The sequence below is a fragment of the Falco peregrinus genome, chromosome 5, assembly GCF_023634155.1.
Source record: "Falco peregrinus isolate bFalPer1 chromosome 5, bFalPer1.pri, whole genome shotgun sequence".
Taxonomy (NCBI): Eukaryota; Metazoa; Chordata; class Aves; order Falconiformes; family Falconidae; genus Falco; species Falco peregrinus.
The window spans coordinates 104410551-104424954 of record NC_073725.1 but is presented as its reverse complement, the minus strand read 5'-3'; the positions used below and the strand labels follow the sequence as shown (position 1 = coordinate 104424954).

General features: G+C 63.5%; 2 protein-coding genes across 15 annotated transcripts in view; both read left to right on the top strand.

Moving 5' to 3' along the window:
• COL7A1 (collagen type VII alpha 1 chain) overlaps nucleotides 1-11079 on the top strand; it is a 31084-nt gene extending 20005 nt beyond the window's left edge. For 2 of the 14 annotated variants that reach the window (XM_055804673.1, XM_055804672.1), the window contains exons 81-120: nucleotides 251-286; nucleotides 554-589; nucleotides 778-822; nucleotides 1081-1113; nucleotides 1276-1338; nucleotides 1432-1467; nucleotides 1579-1659; nucleotides 1759-1827; nucleotides 1948-1983; nucleotides 2100-2141; nucleotides 2265-2309; nucleotides 2463-2507; nucleotides 2633-2668; nucleotides 2794-2853; nucleotides 2984-3109; nucleotides 3246-3317; nucleotides 3545-3580; nucleotides 3834-3893; nucleotides 4082-4126; nucleotides 4203-4238; nucleotides 4373-4408; nucleotides 4498-4554; nucleotides 4961-5032; nucleotides 5304-5375; nucleotides 5473-5508; nucleotides 5591-5671; nucleotides 5763-5816; nucleotides 6036-6089; nucleotides 6166-6228; nucleotides 6332-6394; nucleotides 6682-6798; nucleotides 7167-7244; nucleotides 7325-7378; nucleotides 7581-7629; nucleotides 7710-7757; nucleotides 8185-8274; nucleotides 8603-8686; nucleotides 8934-9053; nucleotides 9732-9911; nucleotides 10059-11079. In XM_055804673.1, the coding sequence (XP_055660648.1) occupies nucleotides 251-286; nucleotides 554-589; nucleotides 778-822; nucleotides 1081-1113; nucleotides 1276-1338; nucleotides 1432-1467; nucleotides 1579-1659; nucleotides 1759-1827; nucleotides 1948-1983; nucleotides 2100-2141; nucleotides 2265-2309; nucleotides 2463-2507; nucleotides 2633-2668; nucleotides 2794-2853; nucleotides 2984-3109; nucleotides 3246-3317; nucleotides 3545-3580; nucleotides 3834-3893; nucleotides 4082-4126; nucleotides 4203-4238; nucleotides 4373-4408; nucleotides 4498-4554; nucleotides 4961-5032; nucleotides 5304-5375; nucleotides 5473-5508; nucleotides 5591-5671; nucleotides 5763-5816; nucleotides 6036-6089; nucleotides 6166-6228; nucleotides 6332-6394; nucleotides 6682-6798; nucleotides 7167-7244; nucleotides 7325-7378; nucleotides 7581-7629; nucleotides 7710-7757; nucleotides 8185-8274; nucleotides 8603-8686; nucleotides 8934-9053; nucleotides 9732-9911; nucleotides 10059-10108 (2496 nt within the window). In that variant the 3' untranslated portion in view covers nucleotides 10109-11079. Of the gene's footprint in view, nucleotides 1-250; nucleotides 287-553; nucleotides 590-777; nucleotides 823-1080; nucleotides 1114-1275; nucleotides 1339-1431; nucleotides 1468-1578; nucleotides 1660-1758; nucleotides 1828-1947; nucleotides 1984-2099; nucleotides 2142-2264; nucleotides 2310-2462; nucleotides 2508-2632; nucleotides 2669-2793; nucleotides 2854-2983; nucleotides 3110-3245; nucleotides 3318-3544; nucleotides 3581-3833; nucleotides 3894-4081; nucleotides 4127-4202; nucleotides 4239-4372; nucleotides 4409-4497; nucleotides 4555-4960; nucleotides 5033-5303; nucleotides 5376-5472; nucleotides 5509-5590; nucleotides 5672-5762; nucleotides 5921-6035; nucleotides 6090-6165; nucleotides 6229-6331; nucleotides 6395-6681; nucleotides 6799-7166; nucleotides 7245-7324; nucleotides 7379-7580; nucleotides 7630-7709; nucleotides 7758-8184; nucleotides 8275-8602; nucleotides 8687-8933; nucleotides 9060-9731; nucleotides 9912-10058 lie in introns of those variants that run through there. The other 12 variants (XM_055804676.1, XM_055804675.1, XM_055804674.1 and 9 more) reach the window with 12 other exon arrangements.
• Nucleotides 11080-13204: 2125 nt separating this feature from the next.
• Nucleotides 13205-14398, top strand: LOC114013772 (urocortin-3). Its single transcript, XM_027794948.2, has one exon. It carries the CDS (start codon nucleotides 13500-13502, stop codon nucleotides 13974-13976), a length of 477 nt encoding a protein of 158 aa, XP_027650749.1. The 5' UTR covers nucleotides 13205-13499; the 3' UTR covers nucleotides 13977-14398.
• Nucleotides 14399-14404: the final 6 nt, after the last annotated feature.

The window sequence follows — 14404 nt, the reverse complement described above, 5'->3', positions numbered from 1 at the left end:
GGGAAGGTCTTGTGGTCCCACACCAGCCACCACCAGTACTAGCGGGAACATTCACATCTCATTTACCTTCTTCCCCCACTCATGCAGGGCCCACAGGGCTTTAGGGGGCTTCCCACCTCTCACCCCCACCATAAGTACCCCTGGGCTGGGTACCGCTTGCTGGGAATGGGGAGCATCCTTGGGGGGCAGGCAGGGCTGCTTGGGGGTAGTGGGCTCCCACTCACCTGCCAGCTCTGACATTTCTTTGCAGGGCTTGCCAGGCTTCCCCGGCGTGCTGGGACGCCCGGTAGGTGTCTGTGTCCCCTCTGTGTCACTGTGCCCCCCCACCTCAGCATGCAGCTGGGGGCTCCTGACGGCAGGTGCTGGGTGAAGCTGTAGGGGCCACCCTGCTGCCTGGGTGGGTGCTTGGCCCCAGGCATCTTGCCAGGAGCCGGCCAGGCTTGTCCTCACTCAGCATGGGTGCAGTGTCTGGGTCTCCTCTCCCAGGGGACACCCCATGCACCTACCAGGGAAAACCTATCCCTGCAGTGACCCCATCTCTTCCTCCCTTCAGGGCAACCAGGGAGACCCAGGACCCCCAGGACCTCCGGTAAGCAGCCACCCCATGCCACGTGCAGGGGAGTGCCATGCAAGTGGGATATCAGCTTGGGGAGGTGTGTGTCCCCAGGGAGCAGGGGTAGGGTGGCAGTGCTGGGACCATGCTACCCCACTGTCCCCTCCCTGTCCTATGCCACCAGCAAGCACCACTCCAACATAATGTCCCCTTGTTCCCTGCAGGGAAGCACTGGCCCACCGGGGAGCCAGGGCCCAGCTGGGACCAAGGTATGGCATTGGCATCGGCATTGGCATCGCCACGTCAGACCGGGCAGAGGAAAGCAGGGCCTTGCCAGATTTGGGGGCTGGAGGGACGGGGGCATTTCAGGACATTCTGGGCTGGACAGAGGAACATTTTGGACTGGCCACCCTCATGGATCCAGCCAGCCCTGGGGAACAGCCCCGTGGCAGGCATGGGGATGTGGCTGTGACCATGGTGGCTGGTGGGTTGGGATGGTGGGGCTGATGCAGGCACTGTCTTCACAGGGCGATCCGGGGGAACCTGGCTCTGGCATCCGGGTGAGCGAGCACTCCTGCCATCCCTGCTGGCACCTGCCTGCCCCCCCAAAACCTTCCAGCTCCCACCCACAGCCGCTGCACCTTCCTGCGGTGGCAGCCGAGGTCCTGGCTGTGCCAGGGCAGCATGCCATCCCCTCTCTAATGTGGCTGTTTCCATTGCAGGGCTTGCCTGGTCCCCAGGGCAGCATGGGACTGCCTGGCCCCCCTGGTCCCCCGGGCCCAGTGGTAGGTATTTGCAGACATCTCTCGCCCCAACCTGCCCCTTGGCCATTCCTGGTGCCTGGGCTGCCACTTGATTTCTGCTTGTCTCCCTTGCAGGGCCCACCGGGTGTTCCTGGGCTGCCAGGACAAGTGGTGAGTGTGTTGTCCCCTGCCCCTGCCTGGCTGCCATCAGTGTGGACACTTGGGGTTGCCTGGGGGTGTTGCAGGGCCCCTGTACCCCAGCCCCACTCTTATTGCCCTCAGGGGGAGAGCGGGAAGCCAGGTGTGCCGGGCAGGGATGGCGTGCCAGGGAAGGATGGCGAGGCAGGGATGCCTGGGAAGATGGTACGTTGCTGCTCACCCCATCCCATCCCAATGTGAGCCCCGTGGGGCTTAGCCTGGGGTGTCTGCAGCTGAGGCTGAGGGCTGTGCTGCTTGTGCCAGGGCGTGCCGGGACCTTCAGGCCCTGTGGGTCCCAAGGGAGAGCCAGGGGATGCCGGCGTGCCAGGGCAGGTGAGTGCAGAGCTGCTTCCACAGCAGCTGGGAGCTTCCCTGGGTGTTCCTGGGCTGGGACGAGGGGGAGCATCCCCATGCAGCCCTACTCACCTGCCCTCTCTCTCCTCTGTGCCCCAGGCCATCGCCGGCCCTCCTGGCGCCAAAGGCGAGAAGGTAAGGAGTCAGGGAGCAAGGCAGGGGGGACCCCCACCCCTGCGTGGCGTGGGCAGGGGTCCACAGGGTGCTGGCACCCATTGCGGGCTTGCCTGAACACCCATGTGTCACTGCAGGGCGAGCCGGCGCTGCTGGAGGGTGTGCTGCTGGGAGAACCCGTGAGTTACCCCCTTAACCTCGTCCCCTCTATTAACCTCATCCCCCTACCACCACCCCCTGCCTTCTGGGGGGCGAGCCAGCCCTGTGGCTCCCCCTCCCCTAACGCTGCTCTCCCCAAGCAGGGCTCCAAGGGCGACCGAGGCTTGCCGGGCCCCAAGGGCGAGAAGGTGAGCGCTGCCCCGGGAGGCAGCAAGGAGGGTGCCATGAGGTCCCTGGGCTCCCTGGCTGCCTGGCCACAGCGTGGGGGGGGAACTGGCTGCAGCTGCTGCCCCTGTGCACCATCACATATCCCAGCTTTTTGCTTGTTTCACCCCTGCCAGGGGGAGCCAGGACGATTCGGGGAGCCAGGAGATCCTGGGGAAGATGTGAGTAGGAGGCGTATGGGGGGCCAGGGGGTGGATGCTGGGGGCAGTGGATGCTGCGAGGGAGTGGGACCTGTACCCTTGTCACCTACCACCTAGCCCTTCCTCATGGCTTCATGTCTTCATAGGGAGCCAAGGGATCCTCTGGAGCCAAAGGGGAGAAGGTGTGTGTCCCCTGCCCCCAAAGACACTCCACAGCCCTGGGGGGCTGCCCCTGGTGGCATGGTGCCCTGGCACTGCTGTGCCCACCAGCCAGGGGATGTGCCACGTGCTCTCTGCCACCACACAGGGATCGCCAGGTGTTGGTGTGCAGGGGCCGCCAGGACAGGATGGGCCTCCAGGTTTGAAGGTAACCCCTGTCGCCACGTCACCCTGGCCCTCACCACACCCCCAATGCTGGGGTGCTGCCCTGCCTTGGCTGGATGAGGGAGAGGCACGCTCCTGAGGGGCTGTTTTCATAATTTTCATCCCTGCTCCAGGGTGACACTGGTTTGCCAGGACTACCAGGACCCCCAGGCTTAGCAGGCATTGCTGGGACACCGGGACAGCCAGGCCTGAGAGGGGACAATGGGCAGCCTGGCCTGCCGGGTCCCCCAGGAGAAAGGGTAGAAGCTACAGCCAGCACCTGGCCTCAGTGGTCCTGGTGACCCTGGACCCTTGGGCAGTGTCAGTGGGGTCCCTGCAAACCCCACTGCCTCCCAGGCACAGTCCTTGCTCACTCACCGCTGTTTCCCTGCCCAGGGTTTGATCGGCTTTCCCGGGAGAGACGGCACCCCCGGGCCACCGGGACCCACGGGGCCCCCAGGGCCAGCAGTAAGTATGGGGCTCCAGTGCCGCAGCATCCCCAGGGGTACAGGCTCTGCCCTGGCTCCCCACCAGCTCGGGCAGGGTGACGGGGACTCACCCTGCACCCTGTGGCCCCTGGGGCTGGGGGTTGCTGGGGGGCTCTGGCATGGGGGCCGCTGTGGGAGCCCCAGAAATGCTTCGCAGGGCACCTGGCATCGCCTTCTGTGACTTGCTCACCCCGTCTTTTCTTTTAGGGCGTACAAGGGGCTTCTGGCCTGAAGGGTGACAAGGTAAGATAGGGGGCAGCCCTACAGCATGAGGGGTGTGGGGCTGCTCCTCTCGTGGGGTGTCCCTGCTTCAGCCACCCCACAGGGGATGCTGAGCCCACTCTGGATGGTGGCACACGGGAGCCTGCTCTGCATCAGGCACACAGAGAGGTGGTGGGGACTGTGGGGTGTCCCTGGCATGGGGGGGGACGTGGCACAGCTGGGAGGAGCAGTGGGCAGCAGGGACAAGGATGAGCTCTTGTCTTCCCCCTGGCAGGGTGCGCCGGGGGCCGGGCTGCCAGGAGCCAGAGGCGAGCGTGGAGACCCAGGGCCACGGGTAGGTACTGCCATGACCCCTCTGTGTTCCCACCGCAGCCCCCCATGTCCCCGCCACCAGGGATGGGAATTCCCACGGTGTCAGCCTTGAGGGGATGGCGAGCCAGAACTGTGCCTGTCCCTGGGGTGGGGTGATGCTGGGGGTGCCCCCATCCTAGACTCCCTTCTCACATCCCTTTCTTCTCGCAGGGTGAAGACGGGCGCCCAGGACCAGAAGGGGATCGAGGGCCGGCGGTAAATACCCCACTCCCCAGGTGCACCCCTGTCCAGGACCCTCCCTGACCCCCTCCCCCCTTCTTCTCTCCTGCAGGGCTTGCCTGGGAACCGGGGGGAGCGTGGGGACAAGGTAAGGGACTCTAGGGGCTGCTGAGCTGGGGGTGAGCAAATGATGCATCCCCAGAGATTGGGGTCCACAGGGAGGTGCTGCCTGCTCCCCACCGTGCATCCTTGCAGCGTCTCACCATCTCTCTTTCCTCACAGGGTGACATTGGGGCCCCAGGGCCCAAAGGAGACAAGGTGAGTCCCAGGGCCAGGGGTAGCAGGAGGAAGAGGGCAGCAGTGCTGACCTCCCCGCTCACCCCCACCTCTCTTCTTTGGGTGTACAGGGCGATACTGTGGTGGTGGAGGGGCTCGCTGGAGCCCGAGGCAGCAAGGGGGAGCCGGTAAGAGCCGTCCCCATCCTTCCTGCCCTTCTCTGCATCGTCCCTCTTGTCCTGATGGGCAGGGACTCTCCTGTACATCCCCTCCCCAAGGCCCTGCCCGCCCTGCCCATGGTACATGGCAGCTCCCAGCCTTGTGCTGGGAAAGCTCCCAGCTTTCCTCACATACCCCCTCTCCCGCCCGAGTGGCACAGGACAGCCTTCCCCCCACCTCTGCTTGCCAGAAGAGCTGGGGTGTGGGTCTTCTTGCCACTGAGGGACCCTCCCTCGCAGTGCATGTTGTCCCCTCTCCTTCAGCCACCTACAGACCCCTGTGTCCCTACCCCAGGGAGGTCTGTCCTCCCCACCCTGATGTGTATCTGAGCATCTCCTTGTCCGCTGACCCCTCCCTGCATTTCCCTCTTTGCAGGGAGAGCGTGGCCTGAAGGGCACAGAAGGGGACAAGGGGGACAAGGGGGAGCAAGGCATGCCCGGAGAGAAGGTACAGGGCTTGGGGGCTTGTGCGGGGCTGGGGGCTGCTGGGTTGGGAACTACAGAGGGCTGTTGACAGGGCAATGGACAGAGGGACCAGGGCATGATGGCATCCCTGTGCCCCATGTGCTGGTGCTTCTGGGCACCCGGGCATGGTGCTTGGCGCCCCAGCAAGAGGAGCTGCTGCAATCAGCCTCAGAGGTCACCATGGCTGTGCTGTGGCCATGCCATGGCCAGAGCTCTTCCTCTTGCCCTGTGTTGATCTGGTTTTCTGCTTGCAGGGGGTGAGGGGCGAGAAAGGCGAGAAGGGCTCCACAGGCTTTCCTGGGGCACGTGGCCCTGGTGGGCAAAAAGTAAGGAGCTAGGCACCCCCAACTGCTTGGGGTGCTGGGGGGTGCTGGGGGCACCAGCCCCCTCGCCTTCCCTGAACGATGCCTTTGCCTTCCCCAGGGAGAGGTCGGAGCATCAGGAGAGCCTGGCGAGCCGGTGAGGAGCCACGTCTCGGTGCCACTGCCACCCCGCTGCGGGGCAGGAGCAGACCCCTGTCATGCTGTGTGCTCTCTTGTAGGGCCAGCCTGGCCGTGATGGGATCCCCGGAGCCCGGGGGGAGAAGGGGGACATGGGACCCCTGGGCATGCGTGGCCCCAAGGTGGGTTGGCCCCTCTGTTCATTGGTGCTCTCCCAGCCGGGACCTGTGCTGGCTTGGTGTGGCTCTGTGACTCCCCTCCTTATCCTCGCAGGGTGATCGGGGCATGAAAGGCGCCTGTGGCCTTGATGGGGACAAGGGCGAGAAGGTGAGTGGGTGCCCGCGGGGTGCCACAGGAGCCTGGATGCTGCCTGGAGGCTGCGGCCCTTTGGATCCCCTCTGCCAGCCAGCAGGAGCAGGGACATGGCTGAGGTTGGACCTCAGCCCCGTGGCAGGGGCATGGGGTCCCCTCCTCTGCCTGCGGCTCTGGGGTGAGCATTGAGGGGGCACAGGACTGACCGCCCTGCCTCTCTCCTGCCTGCTGTAGGGAGAGCCGGGGATCCCGGGGCGCTCAGGGCTGCTAGGGAGGAAAGGCGAGCCGGTAAGCACCACGCTGACACTGGTGTGGGATGGGAATGCACGGCTGGTGGCTAACAGACATCTGCTTTGTCCCCCAGGGAGAGCTGGGTCTGTCGGGACCACCGGGCATCCCTGGGAAGGAGGGGCTCATGGGACCCAAGGTATGTCAGGACGGCACTGGGAAAAGCTCTGCTGGCACCTCAGCCCCCATGCTGCCTGTCCCCCACTGCCTGTCCCCCACTGCCTGCCCCTTCCTCTTCACAGGGCGACCGGGGCTTCGACGGGCAGCAGGGAGCCAAAGGAGACCAGGGGGAGAAAGGAGACCGGGTGAGCAGGCTGGAAAGGGACGGTCTACATTGCACCCCACTGCACCGGGCCAGGATCCATCCTTGGTCAGAAGCACATCAGAGCCTGATAGTCCCAGAAGAGCCATCTGGTGCTGCTCTAAATTGTGTCACTAAACTAAAAGTGGCAACAAATTCCCACTCTTTACAAGAAGGCACTGGTTCTGGTGCTTCAGGGGTGCCCAGCTGCAGGGTCAGAGGATGCCTGTGGCACCTGCTCTGGGGCTGGGGGCTCCGACTCTCCTGGCCTCACCCTTTGCTCTCCTGCAGGGTGCCCCGGGCATTATCGGTGGCCCTGGTCCCCGGGGTAGTGATGGTGCTCCTGGGCCGCCGGGGCCCCCAGGGAATGTCGGCCCACGAGGTCCTGAGGGCATGCAGGGCCAGAAGGTGAGTCCGCGCTGTGGGTGGCTGGTCCCCCTCGGTGCGTTGAGGAAGGGAGAGCCTTGTCACCGGAGTGGGTGAGGGGTTGGTGGTGTCAGGAGCCGTGTCCCAGCTCTGTCCCTGCCCTGTCAGCTCGCTGCCTCTGGGGTCCTCCCTTGTGTTCCCTTGTCCAGGTGGTGGGAGCCTGGGGGGTTGGGAACGCTGCTTGTCCTGGGGCTGGGCTGGACCCATCCCCAACCGCATCCCTATCCCCATCCCTACCTGCACAGGCATCCCCAGGGTGTGGGGACTGGGAAAACAGCACATCCATGGCACTGGGGAGAGCAGAGAGGCTCCAGACCCACAGCCAGATCCTGAGCATGTGTCCTTTGCAGGGAGAGAGAGGGCCCCCTGGACAGTCGGTGCCAGGGGCCCGTGGTGTGCCTGGCATCCCTGGTGAGAGAGGAGAGCAGGTGGGTGAGCGGGTGCCTGGCCCTGCCTAGGAGAGCCCCAGCCGGGGCCAGCCTCCCACCTCCCTTCTGCTTGTCCCTAGGGCAGTCCTGGCACCCAGGGGCTCCATGGGGAGAAGGGGGAGCCGGGCATGACGGTAAGGAGCCAGAAGGGAGCCGGCACAGGCTTCCAGCAGGTCACTGGGGTGGGAAGGGGTGCCGGATCCATCCCACTGCTGCCGATGGAGGGACTTCCCCCACCTCTGGGCTCTGGGGCCTGGGAAAAGGGATTTTGCTCCTCTCTAACTGCACCGTCCCCCATTGCGGTGCCGGTCCTTTGCCCCTCTGTGTGCGTGGCAGGAGGAGGAGATCCGTGCCTTCGTCAGGCAGGAGATGAGCCAGCACTGTGGTGAGCATCCCCCACCACTGCCCTGGGGCTGGGGGTCTGGCCCCCACTGCCCCTGACCCCCAGCCCTGTCTCTCCCACAGCCTGCGGCGGCCACTTCCCGCGGCGCCTGGATTCACGTGAGCACTCAGGTTGCGGCTCTCCCTTCCTACCCCTCTGCTTCTGCCCCCGCCCCGCATGTGTGGCACTGAAGGGGCCCAGCACCCAGGTGTGCTGCTGGTTTGGGGGACACTAGAGATGTCTGGGACCCTCTGGGACCCCCTCAGTGAGGACCAGCATGAGTGGGACCATGCACAGGGAGAAAGGATGGTGTGTGGCAGAAGCGATGGTGCAGCAGGGATCCCCAGGGGCATCTGGCTTGGGATGGTGCCAATGGGATCTGGGTGCTGCCAGGGTCTGCCTATCGAGAAGGGACCATGGGTCCTGCACCCCATCCATGCTTGAGTGCCAGAGCCAGGGCAGGTGGGCTTGCAGTGGCCCGTACTGCTGAAGGGGAGGGTGGGGTGAGGGATGGAGGCAAGAGGTGGGCTGGGATGAGGTGGGTGCTTTCTCTCCAAGGAGGCTGGGGGGCTCGGGCCAGGAGCAGCCTCCACTCTGTCCAGGGAGGAGGAAGAAGCGTCCGCCAGGAGAGGGAGCATGGCCAAACAGGTGATGGAGAGCCTGGAGGACCTACAAGATCTGGCCCCATGGGCACTTGGGGCTCCCCATGCCCATCTTCATCCCCATCCCCACCCTGCTGGGCTCCCAGCAGTCACTGTCTCACTGAGCAGCAGCTCCTCCTATCTGTTCCTCCTCTGGGAGCCCCCAGCAGCCCTGGTCTGCAGTGCAGAGAGAGGATGGGGTATCCCCAGGTCCCCCATCCCCAGCCGTATGCTGCAGCAGTGCCAGGGCACTTTCCCCCTGGGAGGCTGGGGGAAGCACCCTGGGCCTCCTCGCCTCCCCCCTGATGCCGGTGCTGTGTCCTTTCCCCTCACAGGGCTCTTCCCCACACAGTCGTTCCTTGCTGGCGGTGCTCACGAAGTCCCTGTGCTCAAGTTGTCACACACTGAGGAAGAGGAGGGTGAGTGTCATCCCTGTGCTCTTAGTCCCCATCCCCCTTTACCCTGCTCCATGTGTGTGGCCAGTCACGTCCCTGCTTGCACCATCGGTGGCCATGCTGCCGGTTCCAGGGGGCTTTAATTAAAGAGCGAGGAGAGGGCAGCAAGGAGCGTGTGTGCGTGCAGGCACGTGCAGAGCAGGGGCCATGGCTGGGGGGAGCAGGACAGAGGGGGAAGCAAGGACTGCTCACGCCTGGCACTGTCTCCCAGGGCAAAACAGGGCGGTTATGCTTGACACAGATGACCTCGAGTATGAGAGCATGTATGGAGAGGAAGAGGACTATGATGAGGTCCTGGAGATGGACAGCTTGGAGCAGCCCTCAATGGATGGTGAGCTTGCCTGTGCCCACCTGGCACCGAGGATGGAGCTGGCAGGGGTGACTGTGGGGCTGCCTGAGCTTTGCTGGGGTGATGCCTCCACATCCTGCCTGGCAGCTGGTCCCCACCCCCTCTGGCTGGGGGGATCTGGGATTCGCAGCCCTCTCGCTGGCACCCAGCTGGGGTGTGCGTTCCCCATCACAGCACTGCGCCGCGCACACCTCATGCTCCTTCCCCCTCACAGAAGCTGTCCCTCTGGGCTGGTGGGACCCGCTGGCCCTGGCAGGTTTCCTGTGCTCCTGGTCATGAACCACAGGAGGGGATCCCAGAGCTCACAGGGGAGCAGGGAAGCCCCAGCAGCAGCAGTAGCATGTGGAGGATCCCTCCGGTACCCTTCCAAGGGACACTGTGGTCATCACATCCCCATGCCACCTCCTTCCCACCTTTTGCTAGGAGCTGCTCCTTGGGGAGGGCTTGCCCAGAGCTGCGTCTCCTGCCCTCGCTCCCAGCACTTGGGCAGGGCATGGGAATGTCCCCTCCAGCCAAACCCTGCCCATGCTCAGTTGGGAACCATCCCTTGCCTTCCCCTTCTGGGGTTTCTCCTCCTCTGCCAAGTGGCTCTGGCTGCCTCCACCGCTGGTGTGCTGCCGGCTCCTGCCTACCCTCACCATTGCCATTTGCCCCCCACAGCTGAGCCCTGCAGCCTGCCGCTGGACGAGGGGGACTGCCAGCGCTATACACTGCGGTGGTACTACAACCAAAGAGTCACCGACTGCCGGCCCTTTGTCTACAGTGGCTGCCGGGGTAACCTCAACCGCTTCGACAGCAAGGAGGAGTGCGAGCTGCGCTGCAGGCAGCGTGCAGGGGCAGGTAGGCATGGCATGGCATGGCATGGCTGCTGGCACCAGCAGGTCCGGCAGCATCCCTACGTGGTGCCACAGGCTCGGCCAATGCAGAGCCAGGGGAACGATGCTGGTCCCCTGCTCAACTCTGACACCGCTTCGCTTCTCTCCGCAGATGCCCGTGGCGTTGCCAGCAGCACGGCGGGAGGGCAGCCAAAGGCATAGGTGTGGGCAGTGTCTCGGTAGGCAGGGCTGCCTGGTGGCAGGGCCCTGCTGCTGCCTCAGCCAGGGCTGGGCTGCCCGCGGTGGCGGGGGCCACGTGCCCACCGGTCCCCAGCAGGAACCTGGTGCTATTTCTAACGTGTCTTTTTGCTGCTCGTGGGTTTTCCCTTTCATATCAGTTTTATTGCCCATTAAGGTGAAATTTATATTAAATGGGAACACACCCCCCTTCTTCAAGGCTCTTAACCCCCTTTCCCACCTGGAAGTTTCCCGGGCTGTTCCCAGTTTGATTTTTAACTTATTTGCAGCCAATGAGATGGTGCTTGGCCCCGTGCCCCCTGTGTGGCAGCCCAGGAGCAGAGATGGGAATTGGCATGGTTGGGCTCCTCCCCTCCTCTCATCTAACATCCTCATCCCCTTCCCTGGACCCCCCACACCCCCAACTCCTCCCTGATCTCTGCTGGGGGAGGCTGCCTGCATCCGTGGGCCAGGCAGTGCCTCCCTGCACGGCATCCCTCACCACCCCCAGTCCCGTAACCAGCTCCATCTGAATAAATTTCACCTTAACCTCAAGTGAGGCCCAGTTCCCCTTTTGTGGCTGCCGTGGTTTGGCAAAGACCTGTGGGGAGGCCAGAGGCTTTCTCCATGTGCTACCTTCCAGCTTGCATGCCCGCCAGCAGCACATCTGTCTAATCCAGGGGGGCTCTCCTGCACCCCCCAGCCCAGTGGGGAAACCCTGAGGATGGTGCTATGTTAGAGGAGGTTCCTGCTCGCCTGTGCTCGCTCTCAAAGGCTTCATGAAAGCGATGTTGGCTCCAGGGGTCTGCAGCCCCTGCCTCCCCCCACCTTGGGGCCTGGAGCAGGCTGCTGGGTGGGCTTTGTGGCACCCATACGTACCGCTGCTCTTTGTGTATATCTGTATACAGTGAATGTATATGTGTACCAATGATATTAAAGCTGCGCTCGCGGGGAGATGCCACACTTCTTGATGCATTGCCAAAGGTGCCCGTGGAGTTTGGGGCCAGCTCTTGAGCCAAGCATGCCCCCTGCCCACCCTAGCTGGAATGCCCTTCCCAGCTGCTGAATGCTGCACCAGCTGGGGGTCCTCACCCCCCCAGGGACCCCAGTGCTCCGTCCCTGTGCCCGGTGTGTGCCCAACTGACGCAAGCTAGGCCACGACCCTGTGGCCAGGCTGTGACGTGTCGACACGTGAGGCTGCAGCACTGCATGATGTGCTGGGTGAATCAGTGCCACTGGCTAATTTTGGCTGTTGGGTGTGAGTTCCTGGCCATCCCCGGGAGGAGGAACAGAGCTGGCATTGTTTCCTGCCCTTGCCACTGCTGGGGAGGCTGCCCTGGGTTAGGTCATCCTGCGGCCACGGGGGTGGGCAAGACCCCCAGCAGTCTGAGCCCCAGCCCCGGGTGCCCTGGCTGCTGACCCTGGCCAGCCCTCCAGGCTGAGCACCCACCAACTGATCTCATGCAGGTGCCTGCCTGGCCTGAAAGCCCTTGGGTGCTCCCACAGCCCCTAGGGGGGGAACTCTGGGGCAAAACCCTTCTGTGTGGGGCTCACCCCACACCAATGCCTATAGGCTGCTACTCACTGCAGAGGGACTGGGACAGTCTGGACTGGTGCAGCTGGGCTGCAAACCAGTGGCATCCCATTAGGACTGGTTGTAGGTGGGCTGCAAACCGGTGATGTCCTGGTTGAACTGGTGCAGCTGGCTGCAAACCAGGGGCCCAAGCAGCGTGCTGGGGTTGGCACAGTGGGGAGGCAACGTGTCTCCAGATATAACCCTCAGCTGGCCAGGGCCAGGGACTCCATCAGGACAACAGTGCCAACCAGCACTGGGAGATGTCCAAGAGCCTCGTGTGGCACAACACCTGCGGAGCTGGCACTCACTGCCATTGCCACAGATGCCAGCCGGTAGTGATAACGCATATGTGTTTTCTCCCTTCCTTAAGTGATTAACCAAAGCTGACAGGAGCAGGAAGGCTCAGTTAGATGGAGAAAAACCATCTTGCGAGTCAGATGTGAAATAATTATGCCTGAGCTGCCCCAAGTTCCAGGAATCCCCTCTAAATGCAGTTGATGGAGATGCGAGGGGTCACACACCCACCCATGGCCCAGGATGATTTCATCCGCTATTAGGCAAAATGTATTAATAACACTGTCGTGTGCCCCCCCCCCCCCCCCCCCCCCCCCCCGCATGTCACCGTCACCCCCTGTGTGGGTCGGAGGTGGAGCTGAGGGCAGGATAAGAGCCAGGGCTTGGCGGGGAGCAGGGCAAACCCCCAGTTCATGGTCTGCACACGCTGGGAGCATTGGCTGAACATCCAATCCAGGGGACGAGGACCTGCTGGAAATGGTGAGGCTGCAGCCTTTGGTGGTGCTTTTCAGGGGGCTTTTAGCTGTGGGTTGCAGGGGGTTGGATGCTTTTCATTACCTGCTTCCCAGTGAGTTAAACTGCCTCCAGCTGCCCAGTCCGGTACTTTCCAAAGGGTTCCACCCCGGAGATGGGTTGTAGGAGGTTGGATGCCTTTCACTGCTCTCCTTCCAGCTGGGCAAACCCCTCTGGGTGACTGATTCAGGGGAGAGGCAGCTATACAGCAGGATTTGTGAGGCACTGCCCCTGCCCCTGCTCTGACCCCCACCCCACTGCACAGCATCCTGACCCGTCACACTGTGGCACAGAACCCTGCATCCCCCAGGGCCCTCCCTGGGACCAGGGTGGGGGACAGGGTCAAGGAAGATGCTGAGGCTTAGCACAACTCAGCACACGTGGCCAGACTCGTGCCCTTGTCACCTCATTGCCACCGACCCGCTGTGTATTTTAGGTCAATTGGCTCACATCCCTCCTGGTGGGTGGCTTTTGCTCCAGAGAGCCTGGTAGCCCCGTGAGGGGACAGCATCTGCTGGGGAAAGCGTGGGAGGAGGAAAGCCCCACAGTCCGCCTGGCCCCAAAACCCCAGGCACGTCACACTTCCCCAGCCAAAGGGCAGGTCCGGGCCAGGGAGCAGCGGCAGACCCCGGGCAGCCACCCCCCCAGGCAGGAATGTCCCTTCCCCTGGGTAGCAAAGGACTGGAGGGTGTAAAATGAAGGGGACAGCTGGCATCTGGCCAGGGGCTGCAGGAAAGGATGGGGATACCCAGCTGATTTGCTTCCCATGTCCCCTTCAGCCTCCCCAAAACTCCCCCCACCCCATGCAAAAAGATTAAAATCAGGGTGGAAAACTGAAGGCCAAAAGGGAGGCGAGCCCCCAGCACTGGGCATGGCCAGCTGGTGCAGGGAGCGGGGGGGCTCTGCGTGTGGCACCCCGGCAGAGATGCATTTTGTCCAGGGGGCTGCAGGGCCATGACAGTGTGATGGGGGGTGTGATGCTCAGCACCAGCCATGTGGTCCCCGCAGGCACTCCCAGCCACGCTGCACTGCAGGATACTGCTCACCTTCCTGGTGGTCCTTGGAGCCCCAGTGAGAGCCTGGAAGGGGCTGAGCAGCGAGCAGCTCCCACCAGGCCCCCGAGTGGGGGACGGAGACAAGCTGATGAAGCAGGAAGCCACTGGTGCTAAGGAGATGCTGCCAGGTGTCCCTGAGATGAGGAAGGGTGACCACGGCTCCGGGGAAGGGTCTCATCCGGACAAAGCCAACCTGCCACTGCTAGAGGCATCAGCAAGAAAAGCATTGCCCTGGCCGATGAGCCCAGCCACCAAGAGACCTGCTCCCAGGAAAAAGTCAAGAAAGCTGTCCCTGTCACTTGATGTCCCCACCCATGTATTGAAAATCCTGCTCGACCTGGCCAGAGAGAAGGAGCTGCAGGCCAAGGCGGCCGCCAACGCTGAGCTGATGGCCCGCCTCGGGCGCAGGAAATAAACCTCCCGGCTGGGGCATGGCTTCTGCCAGGGCTGGGGAGGGCAGCAGGGCTGCTGGGGCGCACGGGTGGAGGGCACGTGCCCGCAGGGGACCACAGACACAGCACCTCATCTCCCCGGTCCCGGTGCACGAGGCACAAGCAGCAGCCATAGAAGGGTTTGGTTTAATAACTGTCACCTCAGCATCACCAGAGAAGATACAGCTGGGTTTGCCTATGGCAGGGCCAGCACAGGAGCACAGCCAGGTCCCAGCCCCAGGCACCGCAGGGACCTGTGTCCTGCTTCGGTCCCCTGCTCCCCTGCTGCTGGGATGTCTCCAAGGAGGCTGCATCCAGCTAGGCAGGTTTTCCTGTGCCGCCTCTCTTGGGGTGGCTGCAGCGTGCAAAATCCTCTGCAAAGCTCGGCTGAGCCTCAAAGCCAGGGTTGGTG